A 22061-nucleotide genomic window follows, 5' to 3' on the forward strand; every position below is an offset into this window, starting at 1 on the left:
GACTAAACTATTTGTACTTTTCTCTCCCTGTTATTATTTTATGTTCTCTCCAGGTGGATCTCTCATTTTTTTAAAGGGGGAGGGGCATGTCAGAATCCAGTCTTTCTATAGGCATAGGATTCCTTATTCTTTCTGGGTTCTGCCATTCTCCTGGGGGGGAGGGGGATGCTTGGGGCACTGATGTATGTTTCCTTTGCTTTGTTCCTTGCTCTATCCTCTGATTTTTCTCTATTGGGGTGAGAATGGAATGTGCCTCTGACCATCACTCCGTTCCCATGGTGCTTTCACACCTGCGGATTGGCCTGTTTGGACCATCCAGATGGACAGCTGGGGTGGGGTTATTTTGGACTCTTTTGACTATATGATTTGCGTGGAAAAGCCTCAGATCCTGCCTTCTATTCCTGCTCTCAATAAAAGTTCCTTTTGAAATGATGCTGTTTCAAGAGTTCTGCTTCCTTGGGAGGACTAATTGAGGCAGGTCATTAAAGGTAAAGGTTCCCCCACACATGCGTGCTAGTCATTTCCAACTCTAGGGGCCGGTGCTCATCTCCGTTTCAAAGCCGAAGAGCCAGCGCTTGTCCGAGGATGTCTCCATGATCATGTGGCAGCATGACTAGACGCTAAAGGCGCACAGAATGCTGTTACCTTCCCACCGTAGTGGTCCCTATTTTTCTACTTGCATTTTTACGTGCTTTCGAACTGCTAGGTTGGCAGAAGCTGGGACGAGTAACAGGTGCTCACTCTGTTATGCAGCACTCGGGATTCGACCCGCCAAACTGCGGACCATCTGATCGAAAAGCTCAGCATCCTAATCCACTGAGCCACTGCATCCTTACATAAAGGCTATTCCAGATGGAGGACTTCACAACAGGAATCATAGGACTTTAAGCAACTAAACAAATACTCTCTTCCTCTTCAAAGCATTTTCATGATTAGAAAAGCTTAAAGATGAGAACAGTCAAGAGTTGAGATGAAGTATTATGAATACTTTGCAAAATTCTATGAAGGAGGAAGGGCAATGGAAGATTCATGCAGAAGCAGTGAACTACATGTCTTAAAATTTGATCCAAAGGGCTCTGCAATGTGTTTTATAGAAGTTTTATAAGGAGTTTATATTACATAATGTTGAAAAGTTGTAGAAGCTGTTATAGGCAAAACAGTAAATATATTGTTCAATATTTAATAAATATTTCAAAAAGTATTATAATAAAGTAACAGCATAACTAAACTTTGAAAGTTTGAACATCACTTGTTTAAATAAATTTTGTATTTGGGAAGATCAAGAATTGCTACTTGCATTCACTTGCTTTCATCCTTCCCTGAATGTGTTTTTCCTTTTGTATAGTCCATTTATATTTGTTTTTGTCAAATTTAAGTACACATGCAAAACTTACTTAAAAGTCTGACAGTTGTTGATTATGGCAACCATGTACTGGACATAGCACGGATGATACTGACGATTTCTTAAATGCTCCTCTTTATATAAATGTGCTTCCTCTCTATACCTGAATAAGGGAAGGGAGAACAAACTCAATGAGAAAAGAAAGTAAAATCATAATCATAATCATAATAAATCATCATCATCATCATCGGAAGGGACCTTGGAGGTCATCTAGTCCAACCCCCTGCTCAGGCAGAGAACCCTATACCATTTCAGAGAAATAGATAGAATAGATAGATTAGGCTTTAGCGATTTCCAGAGGGATACGTTTCTAGTGTATAGTTTCTGTAAAATTATTTTAAAAATTAAAAGTAAGCAAATCCAGTGGGTTCAGTCATAATTCACAGTGAGCTGGCAATCTATAAGGTTGCATTACCATTTGCAGAAAAATCTATACAGATAGTCCTTGACTTTTGACTTGTCTCTTAATGACTATTTAGAGTTATGATGGACTACCTCAGGGGTACTTACAACTCGGTTTTGAAGTTCCAATGGTTACCCCTTTCACCAGGGTTATGTGACTGCATGTCAGATGCTCAACAACCACTGTCTGTAGTGTCTGTGGTCATGTCACTGTGTTTTTACAAAGTTTCTCCCAAAAACTTCTGGTAATAATAATTTTACCTGTTAAGAAAGGAACTCATTTGTTGAAGGCACAAATGCAGCACTTTTATTTTCAAATCTTCACTTATCTGAGTAGCCACCTGAAGATTCTGTTCAAACATCTAAAATTAGAAAACAATTAGCTAACATTTCAATGAGAATTAGGCAAGTTTCCTAGACATAAAGATGAACAATATATTTTTCTCCTGCCATTATAATTTGAGTTACAATATTCTGCTTGTGCTTCATCAGGGGTGTCACACTGCCGGCCCATGGGCCGAACGCATCATCAGGAAACTGTGCCCACCCATTTGCCAGCAATGGAAAAAAAGTGCCGATACATTACATGACATCGTGAGTTTGACATCTCTGTGCTACACGAACACATTATCTACATTTGTTAGTTGAATGTGCTGGGACATGAACAATCGAATAGCAATAGCACTTAGACTTAGATACCTCTTCATAGGCCTTTACAGCCTTCTATATAAAAATCTCCCAAGAATCTTTAGTAAAACAAATTCAAAAGTTCCAATCTATTTTATATTTTATATCCAATCAGAAGGGTATAACTCTTATCAATACTTTGTATTTTTTTAAACTTCTTAAACTTGACTTAAACTATTTACACAAAAATATTGTTATACCTGAAATACAATAGCTGGGAGTGTTGTTTGATAATATCCATCCTGATCTGTTTCTGGTTCATTTTCTTTTAGCCAGTCTTTTTTATCTGTCTCCAGTGCTTTTCGTAGCCAGCCTATAATGTTTGACTAGAGAATCAAGAGAATGTTAAATCAAGAGAAATTTTTTTTTGTTAGTACTGAATTGATGCTAGAAATGAACCACCTGGAAGTGCCTCAGTCCGTATGAAGCACAATTCTAATTTCCCATATCTTCATTGATCTGGTCACCATTTTTACTTTCAGATAGTATTTACCTATTATTGAAAGCTATCCTGTTTAAAGCCCTAATCAAGCCCATTTTTCTGAGATTTCTTTTTTCTGTACAGCCCTAGCTGGAGCCAGTCCACTTTTCAATTTTGTATTTGACTTGCTGGCTTAATCTCAATCTACTCTTTTTCTGTCCATTTTTAGAGAAATATCATGCTGATAAACAGAAGACAAATTCTAATGGGCCTGAAGAAAAACAGGTTTATTTAAAAGGCAAGACAACAGAATAGGGAGCTATATTTCCTGAGCAGAGTTTCTAACTAGGACACTGCCCCCAAAGTCCTGCTCCTGGTCATTTGCAGTACAAGCCAATTTCATTGGACACATCATGAGCAAGTGCTCTAGAGCAGGGCTTTTCAACCTTTTCACCGATTGTACCACTTTTAAAATATGGCTATATTCGAGTACCACCAGTTGCCTAGCAAGGTGTCACAAACTTGATGACCAAAAAAATCCGGAAAAAAGTGATAAACTACAGGTAGTCCTTGATTTACAACAGTTCACTTAGTGACTGTTCAAAGTTACAACAGCACTGAAAAAGTGACTTATGAACATTTTTCACACTTATGACCATTGCAGCATCCCCAGGGTCATGTGATTTACATTCGGATGCTTGGCAACCAATTCATATTATGATGGTCACAGTGTCCCAGGGTCATGTGATCCCCTTTTGCAACCTTCTGACAAGCAAAGTCAATGGGGAAACCAGATTCACTTAACAACCGTTACTAATTTAACAACTGCAGTGATTCATTTAACAACTGCAAGAAAAGTCATAAAATGGGGCAAAACTCATTTAAATTTCTCCCTTTTATATCCTCTCTTCTCTCCTCTCCTCCCCTTTTATATCCCCTCTTCTCTACCCCTTTATCTTCTCTTCTCTCCCCTTTTATATCCTCTCCTCTCCCCCTTTTATATCTTCTTCTCTCCCCCTTTATATCCTTTTCCCCTTTATATCCTCTCCTCTCCTTTTATATCCCCTCTTCTTTACCCCTTTATATCTTACCTTCTCTCTACTTTATATCCTCTTTTCTCCCCTTTTATATCCTCTCTTCTCTCCCCCCTTTATATCCTCTCTTCTTTTCCCTTCTTTTATATTCTCTCCTCTCCCCTCCCTCCGTTCTGTTCTGTGCACCTCTAGCTGATTCCTCTTGCAGTCCCCTTCTCTTTCCCCCATTCTTTTTTCTCTCCCTCTCCTGCCAAAACCTCCTTTTATAACCACTCCTCTCCCCCCCTTCTTTTCTCTTCTGTGTGCACCAGAAGCACCGATTCTGGGGCTTCTGTCTTGCTTCTGCAACCCTGTATAAGTGCGCGCTGATACTAGGCTTCTGCCCAGCCCCCATAATCCTGAAGAAGAGCCTATCAGCTGTAGCTGCTCTTGGCGATCCTGGGCTTTGCTCAGCCCCAACAGCCCTCCTTCGAACTGGGGCATTTCCAACCAAGTTGCCTTTCCAACCAAGTTCCCTTCCTCCCTCCTTCCCTGATTCTTTCCTTCCTACTTCCCTCCCTCTGTCCCCTGCTTTTAAAAAAAAACTGCCAGAGGCTTGAGGCAGAGGTGGCAACAGGCAGGCAGTAGTGGGTAAAGGCTTCCCCTCCCCCCTGTCATTGCCTCTGCGTGGCAACAGCTCACCTCTCCCAGAACCGCACATGTGTTTGTGTGTGTACAAGCGCGCACATGGGGTGAATGTGTGTCTCTCACCCCTTGCAGCCCCACGCCCTCAACAAAGACTTTCTGCAATGGCAGACTGCAAAGTAATTTTTTTGGAATCCTTGCTTCTTTTTCTCAATGTTCCGCTGATCGCCCCTCAGCTCCCGCCAACAAGCCCCTTCCATCTCTGCTCCTCCCCTGGGGGATGCATGAAAAAGACAGTGAGTGCATGAGTGCTGGCATCCCGGGGGAAAGGGAAGCATTCTCCTACCTTTTTCCTTTCTCAGTGGTCAACAGGGATGGTCAGCAGCAATGTTGGGCGTTAGTCTCCTCTTTGTGCACTCAGGGTGGGGCAGGGCAGCCCCTCGCTGGCCGTTTCTCACCAAAGCCACCTCCTTTTATATCCTCTCCTCTCCCGGAAGTGCCGATCAGCTGGAGCCCAGAGCAGATCCTGGCACCTCTGCAGAGCCCTGACAGCCCTGCAGCTCCAGCTGTCTCTTCCTTGGGCTTCTGCGGCGCTGCCACCGCTTCATCTCATTCCTCTCCACCCTGCTACCACTTTGCGTACCACCTGCCTGGTGGCAAAGTACCGCTGGTGGTACACGTACCACCAGTTCAAAAGCCCTGCTCTAGAGCAGGGCTTTTCAACCTTTTGTACCACTTTTAGGACATGACAATATTCGAGTACCACCAGTGCTTAGCAAGATATCAAAAACCTGATGACCAAAAAAAAGGGGGGTGAGATTTTGGACTTTACTGGTTAGATTCATTTATTGTTATAGAATTGGCTAGTTTATAATATTATGGAAAAGTAAAAAGTTGAGGTTCAATGTTAATGCTTCCTTCTACTGCAACAGATCAAGTCAGAAGTCAATGCCTTTTCTTTTTTCCTTCTCCCCCTCACATTTCTCTTTTTCTCTCACCCTTTACTCGCAAAAGCCTCTTGGTCTCTCACTCACTTAGCTTGCAAAAGCCTCTCACTCGCTCATTCACACTTTGCTCATTTACCCTCTGCTTGAGAAAGCCTCGCTTACTCACTCACTCACTCAGCTCTCAAAAGCCTCTCACTCGCTCTCATTCACTGCTCGTAAAAGCCTCTTGCTTGCTCACTCACTCAGCTCGCAAAAGCCTCTCGCTCTCTCACTCATTCACACTTTACTCACAAAGGCCGTACGCTCCCACTCTCTCTCCTCACCACTTTGCTAACAAAACCCCCTTCTCTTCTCTCTCTTTCACCATGTGTTTTTTTCCCTCTTCCTCTCCCACCAAAACCTGCTCCTTTTATAGCTTCTCCTCTCTCCACCCTCCTCTTCCTCCTTTTCTCTTCCAGGTGCTCTGGAAGCTGCAATCAGCATGCAGCTGCTCGCGCAGATTCTGGGGTTTCTGCCAAGCCCTGCAGCTCCAGCTGATCTCTTCCAGGCCTGTGCAGCACCAGTTTAGCTCGTTCCCTTCCCCACTACACATGGCTAGGGTTTGTGTACCATCTACCATGTGCTAAAGTACCACCAGTGGTATGCATACAACCGGTTGAAAAGCCCTGCTCTAAACCTCATCAACACAAAACAATGATCACTCATGATTAGGAAGGATGTCAGAGTCACCCCCCAAAAGTCTTTTTTTTTGTCTAAACTCTAATGATGATCTGTCAGCTCAAAAGGAGCTTCCATCAACACTTGCAGAACCACTGTTAAGTCTGATAAGAAAAAATAATGGACTAGTAGCAGACCAGAATGCTTGGATCTTTTGAGGAATCCAAGTGTTACTAGCAAATGACTGGAGATATATTATCACTTACCAAAGCCAGAGCTTTCCCCCCTATGATTACTATGTAACATTACAATCTGTAATAAATCCTGCCTTCCAATGACAGACAAGAATTAACATATTTGTATTGGTTCACTCCTTTGTAGAATGAGAACAGTATTTAATTTTGGTTTGATGTGAAAAAATGTACTTAAATTTATCTTATACTGGGAAATATTAGTCTTCCAGTCAATTAGGATTTTTTTATTTGTATTTATATACACTGTTTCTCTTTTTGTCTGTAAGTTGCCCAATTGTCAAGATAGATAGCATTGAAATTAGATGAATAAATTACCGTAAGAGTTGACATATATGTGCTGAGAAGTTCATTCACCACATCCTGAGAAAGAAGAGGCTGCAGAAAATTCACCTCCAGTTCTGGTGCCAGTTCCAAATTTCCCATCATTTCTTCACTAAAATAAAGTGTACAGATAAATAACAAGTAAAATTCTAGGATCAATTTTTCTTTAGTTGCAAAAAATGCACCACACACACCACACATGCACAACCAGACAAATAATGGAATATTTTTTAAAAGATTAAAATAGTAAACTCTAAATATGGACAGTCTAACAAAGCAATTTAATAATAGTTTTTTAAGCTGAAGTGTTAAATAGGCAATTGATGCATATTTTAGTATTTGCATTTTTAATTCTGCAAAGTAAAAATAAGTTTTCCTGAACAATTATTTGTGTTTGTGTTTTATTCATGTACTTGGGAGTTAGCTAATTACATAACTAGAAATTCACAGTTAAGATCTCCTTAACTAGACTCCTAGATTTAAGAATTCAAAGCCCAGCTGTGTGCATATTTGCAATAAGATGCATGTTAAATTTGGAAGATTAATTATAATCTTCCAGATGTGGATTGCAAATAATTCATATATTTAGATGAAGGAAGGAATAGGAGATGAGTAGGGATTAAAAGGAGCTAGAAGGAGGTTTAGCGAAAAAGAAAAACAGGAATAGAAGAGACTCAATATAGTTTTATTTCTTTATGTTTATTCTGAAAGTTTGAGTTTTAAATTTTGAACCATAGAAAAAATACAAGAAGCCCAAATCTTTTTTATTTAAGAGATAATCACCAATTCTTTGAATTCTTGTAATATTCTATCCAATGGAAAGAAAAACTAAAGAGTACTTCATCCAGTTTTCAAGATGCTATGCTGCAGCATTTTTTAACATTCTCCAAACCAATATTGCTTCTTAACTCTTTAACACTTGAATAGTTTAAAAAAGTAAACTTCCATTTTTCCCCTTCTTACCAAAAATGTAAATTCCTTGGAAACAGAATAAACTTAACAGGTAATCTTCAACAGTTCATTTACTGAATGTTCAAAGTTACAATGGCACTGAAAAAGGTGACTTTTTACCATTTTTTACATGATCACATGATAGAAATTTGATTGCTTGGCAACTGGCTCATATTTATGACAGATGAAGTATCCTGGGGTTATGTGATCACCTTTTGTGACCTTCTGACAAATAAAGTCAATAGGGAAGTCAGATTCACTTAACAACTAGGTTGTTGTCGTTGTTAGTTGCGAAGTTGTGTCCGACCTATCGTGACCCCATGGACAACGTTCCTCCAGGCATTCCTGTCCTCTACCATCTTCTGCAGTCCGTTTAAGCTCACACCTACTGCTTCAGTGACTCCATCCAGCCACCTCATTCTCTGCCGTCCCTTTCTTCTATTGCCCTCAATCTTTCCCAGCATTAGGCTCTTCTCCAGTGAGTCCTTCTTTCTCATGGCCAAAGTATTTTGAGCAGCCAGGGTTGATCTCCTCTAGGACTGATAGGTTTGAACACCTTGCAGTTCAAGGGACTTGCAGGAGTCTTCTCCAGCACCATAGTTCAAAGGCCTCAATTACTTGGCGCTCAGCCTTTCTTATGGTCCAACTTTCACAGCCATACATTGCAACTGGGAAAACCATGGCCTTGACTATACGCACTTTTATTGGCAGGGTGATATCTCTGCTTTTTAGTATGCTGTCTAGATTTGCCATAGATTTCCTCCCCAGGAGCAAGCGTCTTTTAATTTCTTGGCTGCAGTCCCCATCTGCAGTGATCTTGGAGCCCAGGAAAATAAAATCTGTCACTACCTCCATTTCTTCCCCATCTATTTGCCAGGAGTTGAGAGGGCAAGATGCCATGATCTTGGTTTTTCTGGAACTCCCTAGCTTTCTCCATGATCCTGCGTATGTTGGCAATTTGATCTCTAGTTCTTCTGCCTCTTCAAAATCCTGCCTGTACGTCTGGTAGTTCTCGATCCACATACTGCTGGAGTCTAGCTTGTAGGATTTTAAGCATAACTTTACTAGCATGTGAAATGAGTGCAATGGTGCGATAGTTTGAATATTCTTTGGCACTGCCTTTCTTTGGAATTGGAATGTAAACTGACCTTTTCCAATCTTGTGGCCACTGTTGATTTTTCCAAATTTGCTGGCAAATTGATTGTAGCACTTTTACTGCATCGTCTTTTAAGATTTTGAATAGGTCAGCGGGAATACTGTCACCTCCACTAGCTTTGTTGTTGCTCAGATTTCCTAAGGCCCTTTTCACTTCACATTCTAGGATGTCTGGCTCGAGGTCAGTGACCACCCAATCGTGGTTATCTGGGACGTTAACCTTGGTCTTGTACAGTTCTGTGTAGTTTTGCCACCTCTTCTTAATCTGTTCTGCCTGTTAGGTCCCTGCAATTTTGGTCCTTTATCATGCTCATCTTTGCATGAAACATTCCCTTCATATCTCCAATTTTCCTGAAGAGATCTCTGGTCCTCCCTATTCTATTGTTTTCTTCAACTTCTTTGCACTGTTCATTTAAGAAGGCATTCTTATCTCTTCTAGCTATTCTCCGGAATCCTGCAATAAATTGGGTGTATCTTTCTTTTTCTCCCTTGCCTTTCGCTTCCCTCCTTTCCTCAGCTATTTGTAAAGCTTCCTCAGACAGCCATTTTGCTTTCTTGCACTTCTTTTTCTTTGGGATGGTTTTAGTTGCTACCTCTTGTACAACGTTGCAAACCTCCATCCATAATTCTTCAGGCACTCTGTCTATCAGATCTAATCCCTTAAATCTACTACTCACCTCTATCTTCAGGGATATGATTTAGTTCATATCTGAGTGGCCTAGTGCTTTCCCCTACTTTCTTCAATTTGAGCCTAAATTTTGCAACAAGAAACTCATGATCTGATCCACAGTCAGCTCCTGGTCTTGTTTTTACTGACTGTATAGAGCTTCTCCATCTTTGGGTGCAGAGCACATAGTCAATTTGATTTCTGTTTTGGCTGTCTGGTGATGTCCATGTGTGGAGCCGTCTCTTGGGCTGTTGGAACAGAGTGTTTGCTATGACCATTGTATTCTCTTGACAACATTCTATCAGCCTGTGCCCTGCTTCATTTTGTACTCCAAGGCCAAATTTGCCTGTTATTCCAGTTATCTTTTGGCTTCCTACTTTAGCATTCCAATCCCCCGTGATGATAAGGACATCATTTTTTGGTGTTAGTTCTATAAGGTGCTGTAGGGCTTCATAGAACTGGGCAATTTCATCCTCTTCAGCACTAGTGGTTGGGGCATAGACTTGGACTACTGTGATATTGAATGGTTTGCCTTGGATTTGCACTGACATCATTCTGTCATTTTGGGGACTGTATCCCAGTATTGCTTTTCCTACTCTTTTATTGACTATGAAGGCTACTCCATTTCTTCTGAGGGATTCTTGCCTGCAGTAGTATACCTGATGGTCATCTGAATTAAATTCATCCATTCATGTCCATTTTAGTTTGCTGATTCCTAAGATGTCGATGTTCAGTCTTGTCATCTCTTGTTTCACCACATCCAGCTTGCCTTGATTCATGGATCTTACATTCCAGGTTCCTATGGAGAAAAAATCTTTACAGTATTGGACTTTCCTTTCACCACTAGATACATCCTCAGCTGAGCATCCTTTCGGCTTTGGCCCAGTCGCTTCATTCTTTCTGGTGCTACTAGTACTAGTCCTCCGCTCTTCCCCAGTAGCATATTGGACACCTTCCGACCTGAGGGGCTCATCTTCCAGCGTCTTATATTTTTGCCTTTTGGTACTGTTCAAGGGGTTTTCATGGCAAAGATAATGAAGTGGGTTGCCATTTCCTTCTCCAGTGGATCACATTTTGTCAGAACTCTCTGCTATGACCTGTCTGTCTTGGGTGGCCCTGCACAGCATAGCTCATAGTTTCATTGAGGTACGCAAGCCCCTTTCCTGCGACAAGGCAGTAATCCATAAAGGAGACAACTAGGTTACTAATATAACAACTGCAGTGATTCACTTAACAGCTGTGGCAAAAAAGGTTATAAAATGGGTCCAAGTTCACTTAACAACTACCTTGATTAGCAACAGAAATTTTGGGTTCAATTGTGGTTGTCAGTTGAGGATTACCTGTATAATGTATAAATGTATGTTTATTCTTAATATTCCATAAACAGTAAGGGATAGCCAAATGATTTTCACTGCATGATTTTACGACTGAACTTAAACAAATCTATTTATTATAATTATTTTTCTCTTAAAATGGGTAAAAAAATACTGTTTTCATTTCATATTCATCTAAGATAGGCAAGAAGATTTGTACCTTACAAAGAATACCTTTCTATGGTATAGTGATTGCTTTACATGCCAAACTTCTTAAAATCCTTAACTACTGCTAAGCTTGTAAGCCGCCCTGAGTCTTCGGAGAAGGGCGGGATATAAATGGAATTAAAATAAAAATAAATAAATAAACTAGGCCAAGATGGTAGACAGGCAGCAAAGGCTGTAAATAGCTCCTCCAAAAGTAAAAGATTTATTTTATTTTACTTTATTTTTTTTAAACTTTTTAACCTCTTTTAATGTTGTATTTTTAACCTACCCCTTTTAAATTTATTTTAACCTTTTTAAACCTTTTAAACCTATTTTTTAACCCATTTTAACCTTTTTAAACCTAGTTTTAAACTTATTTTTAAACCTGTTTTAACAAACTTGAATGGGGAAAAGGAGGAAGAGACAGCACTCTGCAGCAGAGTTTATCCAAGCCATTGAAGCAGCAGAAAATGGAAGATTATATTGCAAACAGACCATCTGTTCCAGTAGGTAACACATTTGCAGGCACCTTATCAGATAAATTTAATTTATGTGACTCATTGGATTGGGACTTACAAACCGAACTGGAGAGCAAACAGCATGTAGAACTGTCCTCCTCCCTCTCGGAGAATGGCTCCCCTCCTTGGAACCCAGCAGCAGCCTTTTTTGGACAGGAGGGAGATGTAACAAATTTAAAGGGGGAAAATGTGACAGACTTCCTCTCCAGACAATGTTTGCTTACAGCTCAAACTGTAAACTCAATATATGATCTTTTGTCAATTGTCATAAATAAGGTCGAATGCCAGAAAGAATCTTTCACAAAGTTTATTAGGAGCCACCCAAATACTGTAGAAGGACTTGGGAGGACAACCATGGATAGACATGGGATGGCTAATTCAGAAAATGAAAGTAGACAAGGACCTTGTCTTCCTTCCAAAAATTTGAACACAGAAGATAAAACACTCAATCAGGTAAAGGCCTAAGAGATGATCAATATAACTACTGTTTGCAAACTAACCAGGTTACTTTGCAAATTTATGACAAGAGAGTAAATAGAGGGTATTGGAGTAATAGAGAAGCTGTTAGGCCCATGGTGGCGAACCTATGGCACACGTGCCACAGGTGGCACACACTCTCTGTGGGCACGCATGCTGTCGCCCCACTCCTAGGTCTTCAGCTACGTTTTATAAAACCTTTTTGCTTTAGGCCTTTGCCGCTGTGTGCAAAAAAGAGAGAAAAGGTTCAATCAATCAATTTTAACTTCTCGCAGGAAAGATCTCACAAAGTTGGAATTGATTGATTGAACTTTTTAGTCCCACCGAGTCTGCCATTACCTCCACAGCCATGCCCACTCAATGGGCCACACCCACCCAATGGGCCACACCCACCCGGCACCCAACGATATATAAGTGGGTTTTGGGTTGCAATTTGAGCACTCAGTCTCTAAAACGTTCGCCATCACTGTGTTAGGCTGTCCCTGAGCCAGCTGCTTCGCTGTGAATTCACTCTTGATAGATCTACTACATGCAGAGTGGCTGCCAGCAACAACACAATGTATGAGAATTCTCCTATCGTTCAAGCAGCCCACAATTCCCTCCTTGCTCTTCAGAATGAAGCCCTTTTTGAGCACCTTTTCAATATTTCCAATAAGGGTCTTTTGCTCAGACAAAGTGTGCCCACTCCTGAAACAGCGTCAAGAGGGAACAGTTGCTTTAAATCCAGGCTGCAACAGCCCTTACACTACTAAACCTGAGGCTGCTGCAACTGGACTGACCCTTAGAAGGCAAAGGAGCAATATACAAACCCACAGCTGCAAGAACTGCTGAGGATATGCCAGAAGAAATGCTGATTGACCTATTCAGTGCATTACCGGAACCTGAGCAACTTAATATCATTCAAAGATCAGATGACCTAAAAGAGGCACTAACAACAACTCAATCTACAGCAAAGCCTCTATTTAATTTGGCTCCACTAATCACACACCCTTGTGACAATATATTTAATCAACAATCTGCCTTTACCTCAATAGTAAAAAAAGGTACTGTCACACAGGCTAACAGTGGGGTAACTACACTGACTGACCCAGCCTCTGAGAAACAAGTGAAAGACAAAGGGCTTCATCACACAGTGCCCCCTAAGCTGACAAACACTAAGGATATAATCCAGCTTCCATCCTCATTTGATTTAGAAGTTCCCACAACATCTTTTCACAAGATGAATCCTCAGCTACGCCCCTCCAAAAATGGACATAAATCTACATTTATAGACTTAAGCTGGAGTACCTGCCCATTGGAAAAAAAATCATTCTTGGAACAAGAGCAGAGGCACCCTGGCAACCGAGATATAGGGAAGCAACAAGAAGTTCTGCAACCCACGAGGAGAAATATTGAACCTCACAACTGTATTTATATGGGAAACATAGATGATATCGACCTGGCTCCAATGTCAAGGTGACATCTGGCATTTTTACCATCTGGCCACTCAACCAAGCCAGACCACCTTGCCTCTGAGAACCCCATACAGTTGATGACCTGGAACGTAGCTGGGTGGAAAGGGATGGTTGATAGTGGACTAATGAGCTTTCTGTCTAGATTTGACATAATAGCCTTTCAAGAAACCTGGCTAACCGAAGTGGACAAACCAGTACAACTGCCAGGCTTTCAGGGATGGCCCTCCCCAGCCCAAAAAACAAAGGGAGACCCTCTGGTGGGCTATGCATTTTTATAAAGCAAGAGTTGCAATGGCAGGGTGAGGAATTATATAACAAAGATAAGTATCCGTACTTCCTAGCTGTCAAATTTGAATATGACCAGTTTGAGTTAATATTGGTAAATGTGTATATTCCTCCAAGCACCTCCCAGCACTATAATTCCTAATACTGGATGGGCTCAGAAGTTATCCTAGAAGATATATCTGTACTGTACCCTCAGTCCATAGTGGTATTACTAGGAGATCTGAGCGCTAGGCTGGGTCCCTCTCTTTATGAGCTTGCCTAGAAGAAGGGAATCCCAGGGGAGTTCTTTGCTAACCATCCTCAGTGGCTCTCGAGAGACGGTAAAAGTAATGCCGTTGGCCTGCTCCTAGTCTCCTTAATTTTTAAGGGTAATCTCCAAATTTTGGGAGGTAAGGATGAGAATTACACATACTCTTATACAGGATTTTTTCTAAAAAAAAAAAAGGTGCCGGAACTCTCATCTTGTTATTTATTTATATAATTTTATATATATTTATATATATATTTATTTATATAATTAAACAATTATATATTTAATTCTTAACATACATATAATTTATTGTATTTAAGGCAAATGTTCATAGATAATTCCAAACTTTTCTCCAATTCTCGTCTGGCAAATGTTCTCGACTCATTTCCTCGCTCTCAGTATCTATGGCCGAATGTCGTCCTCTGAGTAACCACAGATCAACGTACTTTGAAGGATTGAAAAGTCTTGGAGGTGGTCTGACAAGTTTGATGAACAAAAGTGCTGAAATTGTCTGAGTCTTTAATGAAGCTCTTGTTGAGGTGGTAATTAGATTCATCTGTGAAAATCCACGTTCACATTCACTTGAAGAAATAGGAATGGTATTCAGAGTCCATATCAAATGCAACAGTTTTTCTGGATATGTCTTTTCGAGAATGTATTCACGGAATCCATGAATCATTTCTCTTTCATTTAGTTGCAGTCTGATTGATAAGTTTCTAATTTCCACTTCTCCAAATGTCAGTTGAGTATTAACATCTTCAGGCCAATGTTTTTGATCAAGTACGCGAGACCAATATGCTAACTCATTGTCTTTGCTATCAAGTAATCTTTTTTCAATTGACTCTTTCAATTTTGTATAAAATATACTTGGGTCAATGGGAGGATCCTTTCTTGAATCTCTTTTGTGAAGTAAAACTCCATGAAAGCGAAGATCACTTACAGCAGCAACAGCACATTTATAATAGGGCCCAAAGTTCTGTCTTCTTTCTTCAAAAACTTGTACCAGTATTTTTATTTTCTTATTTGCCTTATACAAGTCGATGTTGTGGTCCTGTAGATCCAAACTTAAATCTGACAATTCTTGGAGAGCATCACACATCAATCCTAGGTCCAATAAAAATTCTGTAGATGTTATTTTTCTTTTCAAGCCATCATAAGTGCATTTATCATTTTTATCTCTTGTAGGATCATGCATTACTTGTTCAAAATGATACACAAGGGATTCAAAATTATTCCATACAGCCAAAACTGTACGCAAACTAGATGACACCCATCGGGTACTTAAAATTCTTCCAATTTTCAGCAGCTCAGTCCCCAGTAATTCCGCACATGAATTCAACTCTCTACTATTCTTTGGTGAAGCATGGTATATGACATACAGTTTATCAATGAATGATTGGAATCTATTTATTGCTGAAGTTTCCTTGGCAGCATCACCTACTGATAATTCTAGTCTGTGATTAGCACAATGCCAAACTATAATAGAAGGAAAACGTTCTGACAGCAATTTTTTCACTCCACTTTTACATCCCATTATCACAGCGGCGCCGTCGCATGCCAGAGAAAGCAAATATTTTTTCCAAATAATCTTCTGTCATCCCATAAGAGTAAAGACACTGGAGTAAGGAATCAAATATTCCTTCTGCTGTTACTTTTTCAAGTTCTAACAAGTCCAAAAATTTTTTTACTTGGTGCATTCATTCCCATACCTTTGATACAGCATCAAACAAATACTATGAGGGTAGTTTTTTTGCTTATTGTGGTTGATTCATCAATTATCAATGAAATTTTATTATTGGATCGAACAATTTCTTTAACCACAATTTTCCTCATTTCTCCACTTATATGATTAACATTTGTAGAATGAAGAATACGACCCAAATCAATTCCGTTCTGTTCTTGCAGATCAATTTCATTTTCAAAATGATGGAATGATTGATTTTCCTTTGCTACTTTATATCCAGTTCGAAATTTTTTTCCAGTTCTTATTTTTTCACAAGATAATGACGTTAAAAAAACATTCTCAATAGTCATTTTTTCGCTTTCAGCAACTATTTTTAATGCTGCTTTATGTGCAGCAGATTCTCTGTGATCAATTATTTTCCCCGAAGTGAGGTCAACTGTTGCTTCCTATCTGTGCCAGAATAGGTTATCTCATTGTTAATCCATTCTTTGGAAAGTTTCATACCCATTTTTGACTCAACACCAAGAGTTCCAACTTTTTTACAAGGCGTACAGCCAAGTTTCATGTTACAAGCATAGAGCCAGTCATTCTTCAAGCAAAAATCTTTTTTTTGCTCATAGGTCCAGCCATCTGGCCAGTCATTTGCGGTTTGGCTCTGCTTATCAAGATCAGATATATTAACAGGCATTGTCATTTCTGTGTGTTCTGTTATGCCTGTTAATATTCTGGCCTTTTTGTTAGCAGGACAGGTTGTTGAAAAGTAATTGGTGATTTTTTTCATGTTTTAATTTGGTGTCACACTTTTACACTAAAAATAAAAAAGTAAAAAAAAACTAGTTCTACAATTATAGTTTCTTTTAAAGTTTCCTAGTTTTTTAGTAGCGAACATTGAAGTTGAGGGAATGCATGGAAGTTGACATTCATTTCTTTTACACTTAACAAGTTATATTTCCAGTGCCTCTGCCAGGGGTTCCATTGTTTCTTTAAAAATATAATCTTAAAGGGCTTGCCATTGTAATAGAAGATTGCTACCACTGCTCCAGGGTTTGGCTAACTTAAATATGCATAGCATAATTAGATTTATTATTGCTGCTAAACTATGGATTACTGATTCACATTTGCCATGGATTGTCTTCTGTCCATGGGAGGAAAGCTTGGTAGATTCTAAATTTCATAATTTTAGTTATTCCTTTGTGGCAAGATATATATGAGAACAAGCTGCAAAGGTCTTTAAAAACATGTTTCTCACATATTTATATTTTTGAATCATAAATATTAAATCTTTTTTCTTTCCAATGATCCAAACCAATGTTTTAGAAATATAATTTCAAATTAGCTACAGTAAATAAGCAAATTACACTAAAGCTAAATTTAACGTTACTTGTTAAAGATATTTACTATATTTCAGAATTAGTATTCTTTCAGTCACAATCTTATTCCTGATTTGGCTGATTTTAAAATGTGATTTAAAATCATAAGCACATAAAAAGAAAGCAGAAACAGCTGCAAATTAACTCAACAGTTCTATGCTTAGCAACATTTCCATTTAATCAAAGTCCTTACTCTTTCCAAATCTATTTCAGGGTTTACTTTCTATATACACAAACAATGGGAAATGAGTTTCTGGGCTGGTTCAAATTTTTTACACATTCCAAAAATTTCAGGTAATGTATCTGTTCCATATATAAATATAAAAGCATGATAGGCTCTGTATTTGTACGATGGCCGATTATTTCAGTGTGCAGAAACGTGGATAACTACAAACAGAAGTTGCAACCCCTCTCCTTTTCACTGCATGGGAGTTCAGACCTGCGATGAACTGGGCTGATAGATCTAGAATCTCATATAATTATTTAGTGACAGCAGTCTATTTTATAACTCTGTAATAATATCAGACACAGGTATATGATATGCTGTCCAATTCAAAGATTAGTTGTGGATTCAAAGAAATAAGAAATACTGTCAGACTATCTATATGTATTCTTTACTGACCCAGATCTGTGTATTTGCATAGTGTGTTTTATCAGTAACTCTGATCACAAGGAAGGAGATACATGATTCTGCCTCCTGGCCAAGGATTTACTTTATGAAAAGTGAGCATCTGTAAACTCTAGTCTGGCTCTTAAGGCTCCACTCCATGTGGCTTGGATTTCTGTGTTAGATGGCTGCATTTCAGACACCATTCAATAATCTGATTGATACAGGCCATAAAATTAGAAACTGAACACTCCAGAAGGTAGAGGTCAACCAGTAATTTATTGTGATCTAATGTGCTGGGCAGCAGCTCTTTGTGGTCAAGTAACAGGCTGTGTGAGGAAAGGAAGGGTGGGACGATGGAAAGGGATCAACCTGCACTGCTGAGCAAGGCAAGAACTAGTTTGTTTTTCACTGTCTTCTTGACCTTGGAAAGTAGAAATTGGGACCCACATTCTGCGGCTCGCTTGCTGCCGGCTGCTCCAGCCAAGGGACCTCTAGAGGCTCTCTAGTTGCGCCCTCCCTGACCGGGGGGGGAAATGTTCGCGGGCTTCTACACCCTGGAGGTGCCCGCCAGCGGCTGAGCGGTGGGCCATTCCCGCCGCTGCCCTGGACAGCCCAGCCAGAGAAGGTGAAGCGGCCCATGGAACGCCATCATGTCTGGTTGTGCGCGCAGCGGTGGCGGATCGCGCAAGAGCAGCTCTGGCTGCACAACTCAGAGCTCTCCAAGCGGCTGAGCGCTGCTTGGCAGCGTCTCGTGCCGCCCAGAAGCAGCCCTTCATCGATGATACCAAGCAGCTCTGGGTGCACCACATGCTCAATTACCCGGACTACAAATAGCGGCCGGGGCAGAAGAGCTGGGGCAGCCGGGAGCCTGGCGGACACTCCTCTGCTTGCCTGCCAGGGCCATCGGTGCCTCTCGGTTGGATGCCCGCCTGCACTGGCTAGGCCAACACACTCCACGGTACCGCCGGCCAGCCAGGGCTGGCCCCGGGCAGTGGCTGCATGATGGGGGCTGCGGTGGCACCCTGCAGCAGCCTGGTCTACAGCAAGCCAAGCCCCCTGCCTTCCCCACCATGCGAAGGAAGCTGAACACCCGCTGGGGGACTTTCTGGACATTGTGGCTATTTATGGGCTGCAGGGCTGCAAGGTGTCTGACACAGACACCCCGGGCTGCCTCCCTGAGCCCCCTCCCCAGCCCCTGGGGTTCAGCTGCGCTGCCCATTTGGTCCCCCTTTAGCAACAATGCCAGCTGCAGCTCCGTGTCTGGGTTTCATCACACAAGGAAGCCACAGCCGGAAAGACCAACGTGGATATACCGTACTTTTCAGACCATAAGACGCACCCAGTTTTTAGAGCAGGAAAACAAGAAAAAATATTCTGAACCAAATAGTACCATACTAAAACAGGGCTTTTCAACCTTTTCATCCATTGTACCACTTTTAGGACAAGGCAATGTCCGAGTACCACGTTGCCCAGCAAGGTGTCAAAAACTCGACCCCCCCAAAAAAAGGGGAAAAAAATGATAAAGTACAGGTAGTCCTTGACTTACAATGATTCACTTAGTGACTGTTCAAAGTTACGACAGCACTGAAAAAAGTGACTTATGACCATTTTTAACACTTATGACTGTTGCATGTGCACAGGGTCATGTGATTTACATTCGGATACTTGGCAATCGATTCATATTTATGATGGTCACATTGTTCCAGGGTCATGTGATCGCCTTTTGCAACCTTCTGAGAAGCAAAGTTAGTGGGGAAACCAGATTCACTTAACAATTATGTTACTAATTTAATTTCTCTCTCTCATTCTCTTTCTCTCCCTCTCTCCCCCTCCCTCTTTCTCCTCTCTCTCCCTCTTTCTCTCTCTCTCCCTTTCTCTCCATCTCCCTTTCTCTCCCTATTTTTCTCTTTCCCTCTATTTCTCCCTTTCTCTCTCCCTCTATTTCCCTCCCTTTCTTTCTCCTTCTCTCTCCCTCTCTCCCTTTCTTTCTCTCCCTCTCTCTTTCCCTATCCCTCTTTCTCTCCCTCTATTTCTCTCCCTTTCTCCTTCTCTCCCTTTCTCTCCCTCCCTATTTCTTTCTTTCTCTCTCTCCCCCCCTCTCTCTTTCTCCCTCCCTCTCCCATTGTCCCTTCCTTCTTTCCTTCCTTCCTTCCTTCCCTCCCTCTTTGTCCTTCCCTCTCTGCATTAGAGCAATACCCGTGGAGGCGGCCCTGCGGCCTGGCTTTCTCTTGCAGAAAGCAAGCTGAAACGGAGCGAGGGAGATTGCCAGAAATGCGAATCGGCTGATCTCGCGCTCTTGCAATCTCCCTTGCTCGGTTTCAGCTTCCCTTGCTACAAGAGAAAGCAGGCTGAAAGCGAGCGAGGGAGATTGCAGCAGCACGAGCAAGATCGGCCGATTCTCATTTCTGGCAATCTCCCTTGCTCCATTTCAGCCTGCTTTCTCTTGTAGCAAGGGAAGCTGAAACCGAGCGAGGGAGATTGCAGGAGCGCAAGATCAGTGTTTCTCAGCATGTGCCGATTCGTGCTCCTGGCAATCTCCCTTGCTTTCCACTTGCAGAGGTTGGGGCTGGCCATATGGATCACCTTCGGACCATAAGACGCACCCTCGTTTTCCCCACCACTTTTGGGGAAAAGAAGTGCGTCTTATGGTCTGAAAAATACGGTAGTTCGGAGACACACGCTAACTACCCCCCAGGTCCAGCACCGGGTAGGCCACCAGCCTGGCTGACAGGTGAGCATAAGGAAGAAGTGCACATGCACTCTGCAAAACCCACCTCCCACTCCTTGCCCTTTCTTACTTACCCAGTTGAGATGGTGTAGTTGGACACCAGGGAAAGGTGCAAAGTTCCTGACAACTAGCCTTCGCTGCAGACAACTTCTTTGTGCAAAGTTTTCTGGCCGGGTTTTTTGGCGGTGTCAGCAGCAATTGGCTTTCAAAATCCAATAGAGCTCCCTCTATTGGATTTTGAAAGCCAATAGGAATTGCTACACAGCTTGTTGAAAAGGGTTTTTTTCCCCAAAAAAAGGTGCCGGAACGCCGTTCTGAGCATTCTATGAGAAAAAAAGCCCTGCTCTTATACATACCACTCGACCAATTCAAGTAGCGTACTAGATCTCTTTTGTGTGTCTAGAGCAGGGGTGTCAAACTCAATTTCATTGAGGGCCACATCAGCATTGCGGTTGCCCTCAGGGGGCCGGGTGGGTATGGCCTGAGTGGGTGTGGCCTACTGGGTGGGTGTGGCTAGAGTGTGTATGGCCTACTGGGTGGGCATGGCCAACTCTACATCGTTCGCATCAAGGGTACCTATGGGGGCCTGGGCAGGAGTGGGACAGATCTGAGGGTCTCTGGCAGAAGGAGGGTCTCTGGGCCAGGGCCAAGACAGTGGGGGCCGTTCCCTCACTGTTTCCAGGATGGCTTCATGGGCCACATGAAACCACTTTGCGGGATGGATCTAGCCCCCGGGCCTTGTGTTTGACATGTCTGGTCTACAGATAAGGCTGACCTCTTTTTGGAGGTCATAGTACATCTTAGCGACAATAGCGACCATCAGCCTGTAAGCGTGATATTGTGAGGCCGCTCAGATTTAAGACCAGATAACATGGCTGACAGTTGGCTCACCAAAAAGGTAGAGGTGACCCAAAATAAAAGGTTAATTTGGGCCAAAGTTGATACTAAGGCAATATTAGAATGCGTTAAAACAGAGAATGCCACTAAGTGGGCTAGAACAATCCAGTCATCTACTACTGACTGGATGTCCACCTTCAATGCATTCTCCAATCTCTGTAACATACTGAAGAAACACCTAACAGCTAAACCTGCTACAAAAAGAGCCTGAGTGGGTAGACCTCACTGGTTTGATCCTGATTGCCAGCGACTGAAAAAGAAATTGAAGGCAGCCATGAGGCTTGCCCAGAGGAATCCTACTGTCCATATACAAGCTAAGATGCTGCACACAAGAAGGGAATATAAAAAACTATAACATTAAAGAAAAAAGGTTTTGCCATTTCAATCTGGTCAGAACTCGAGTTGGCTGCCAGAAGTCATAACTCAGTATTATTTTGGCACTCTGTAGTAGGTATCCTGAAGGAACAGAGATTTGCGTTTAACATACCAATCTCTGCTGAGGACTGGGAGAATTATTATCAGTGCTTGTTTGCTCCCACCAAACTGGTAAAGAAACTATTTTTAGACAGTGATTTAGTAAACCCTAGAACTGCCCCCCCCCGGCCACCAGTCTCAGAAAAGGAGATACAGTCCATTATTAAAAGCTTAAAGAGCAATAAAGCCCCAGGTGAGGATTTTTTACCAGCAGAATTATTTAAGAAATTTCCCAATTGGTGGGGCCCTGTATTAGCAGGTCTTTTTACACA

The 22061-nt window shown here is 41.5% G+C and overlaps 1 protein-coding gene across 4 annotated transcripts in view; it reads right to left on the reverse strand.

The window, feature by feature from the left end:
* Positions 1-22061, reverse strand: part of EXOC3 (exocyst complex component 3) — a 101711-nt gene that overhangs the window by 38118 nt on the left and 41532 nt on the right. For all 4 annotated transcript variants that reach the window (XM_083377084.1, XM_083377085.1, XM_083377087.1 and 1 more), the window contains exons 5-8: positions 6744-6861; positions 2692-2817; positions 2066-2166; positions 1395-1505 (exon numbers count right to left, since the gene is read on the reverse strand). In XM_083377084.1, the coding sequence (XP_083233210.1) occupies positions 1395-1505; positions 2066-2166; positions 2692-2817; positions 6744-6861 (456 nt within the window). The remainder of the gene's footprint in view (positions 1-1394; positions 1506-2065; positions 2167-2691; positions 2818-6743; positions 6862-22061) is intronic.

Source organism: Vipera ursinii (genome assembly GCF_947247035.1).
Source record: "Vipera ursinii genome assembly, chromosome: Z".
Taxonomy (NCBI): Eukaryota; Metazoa; Chordata; class Lepidosauria; order Squamata; family Viperidae; genus Vipera; species Vipera ursinii.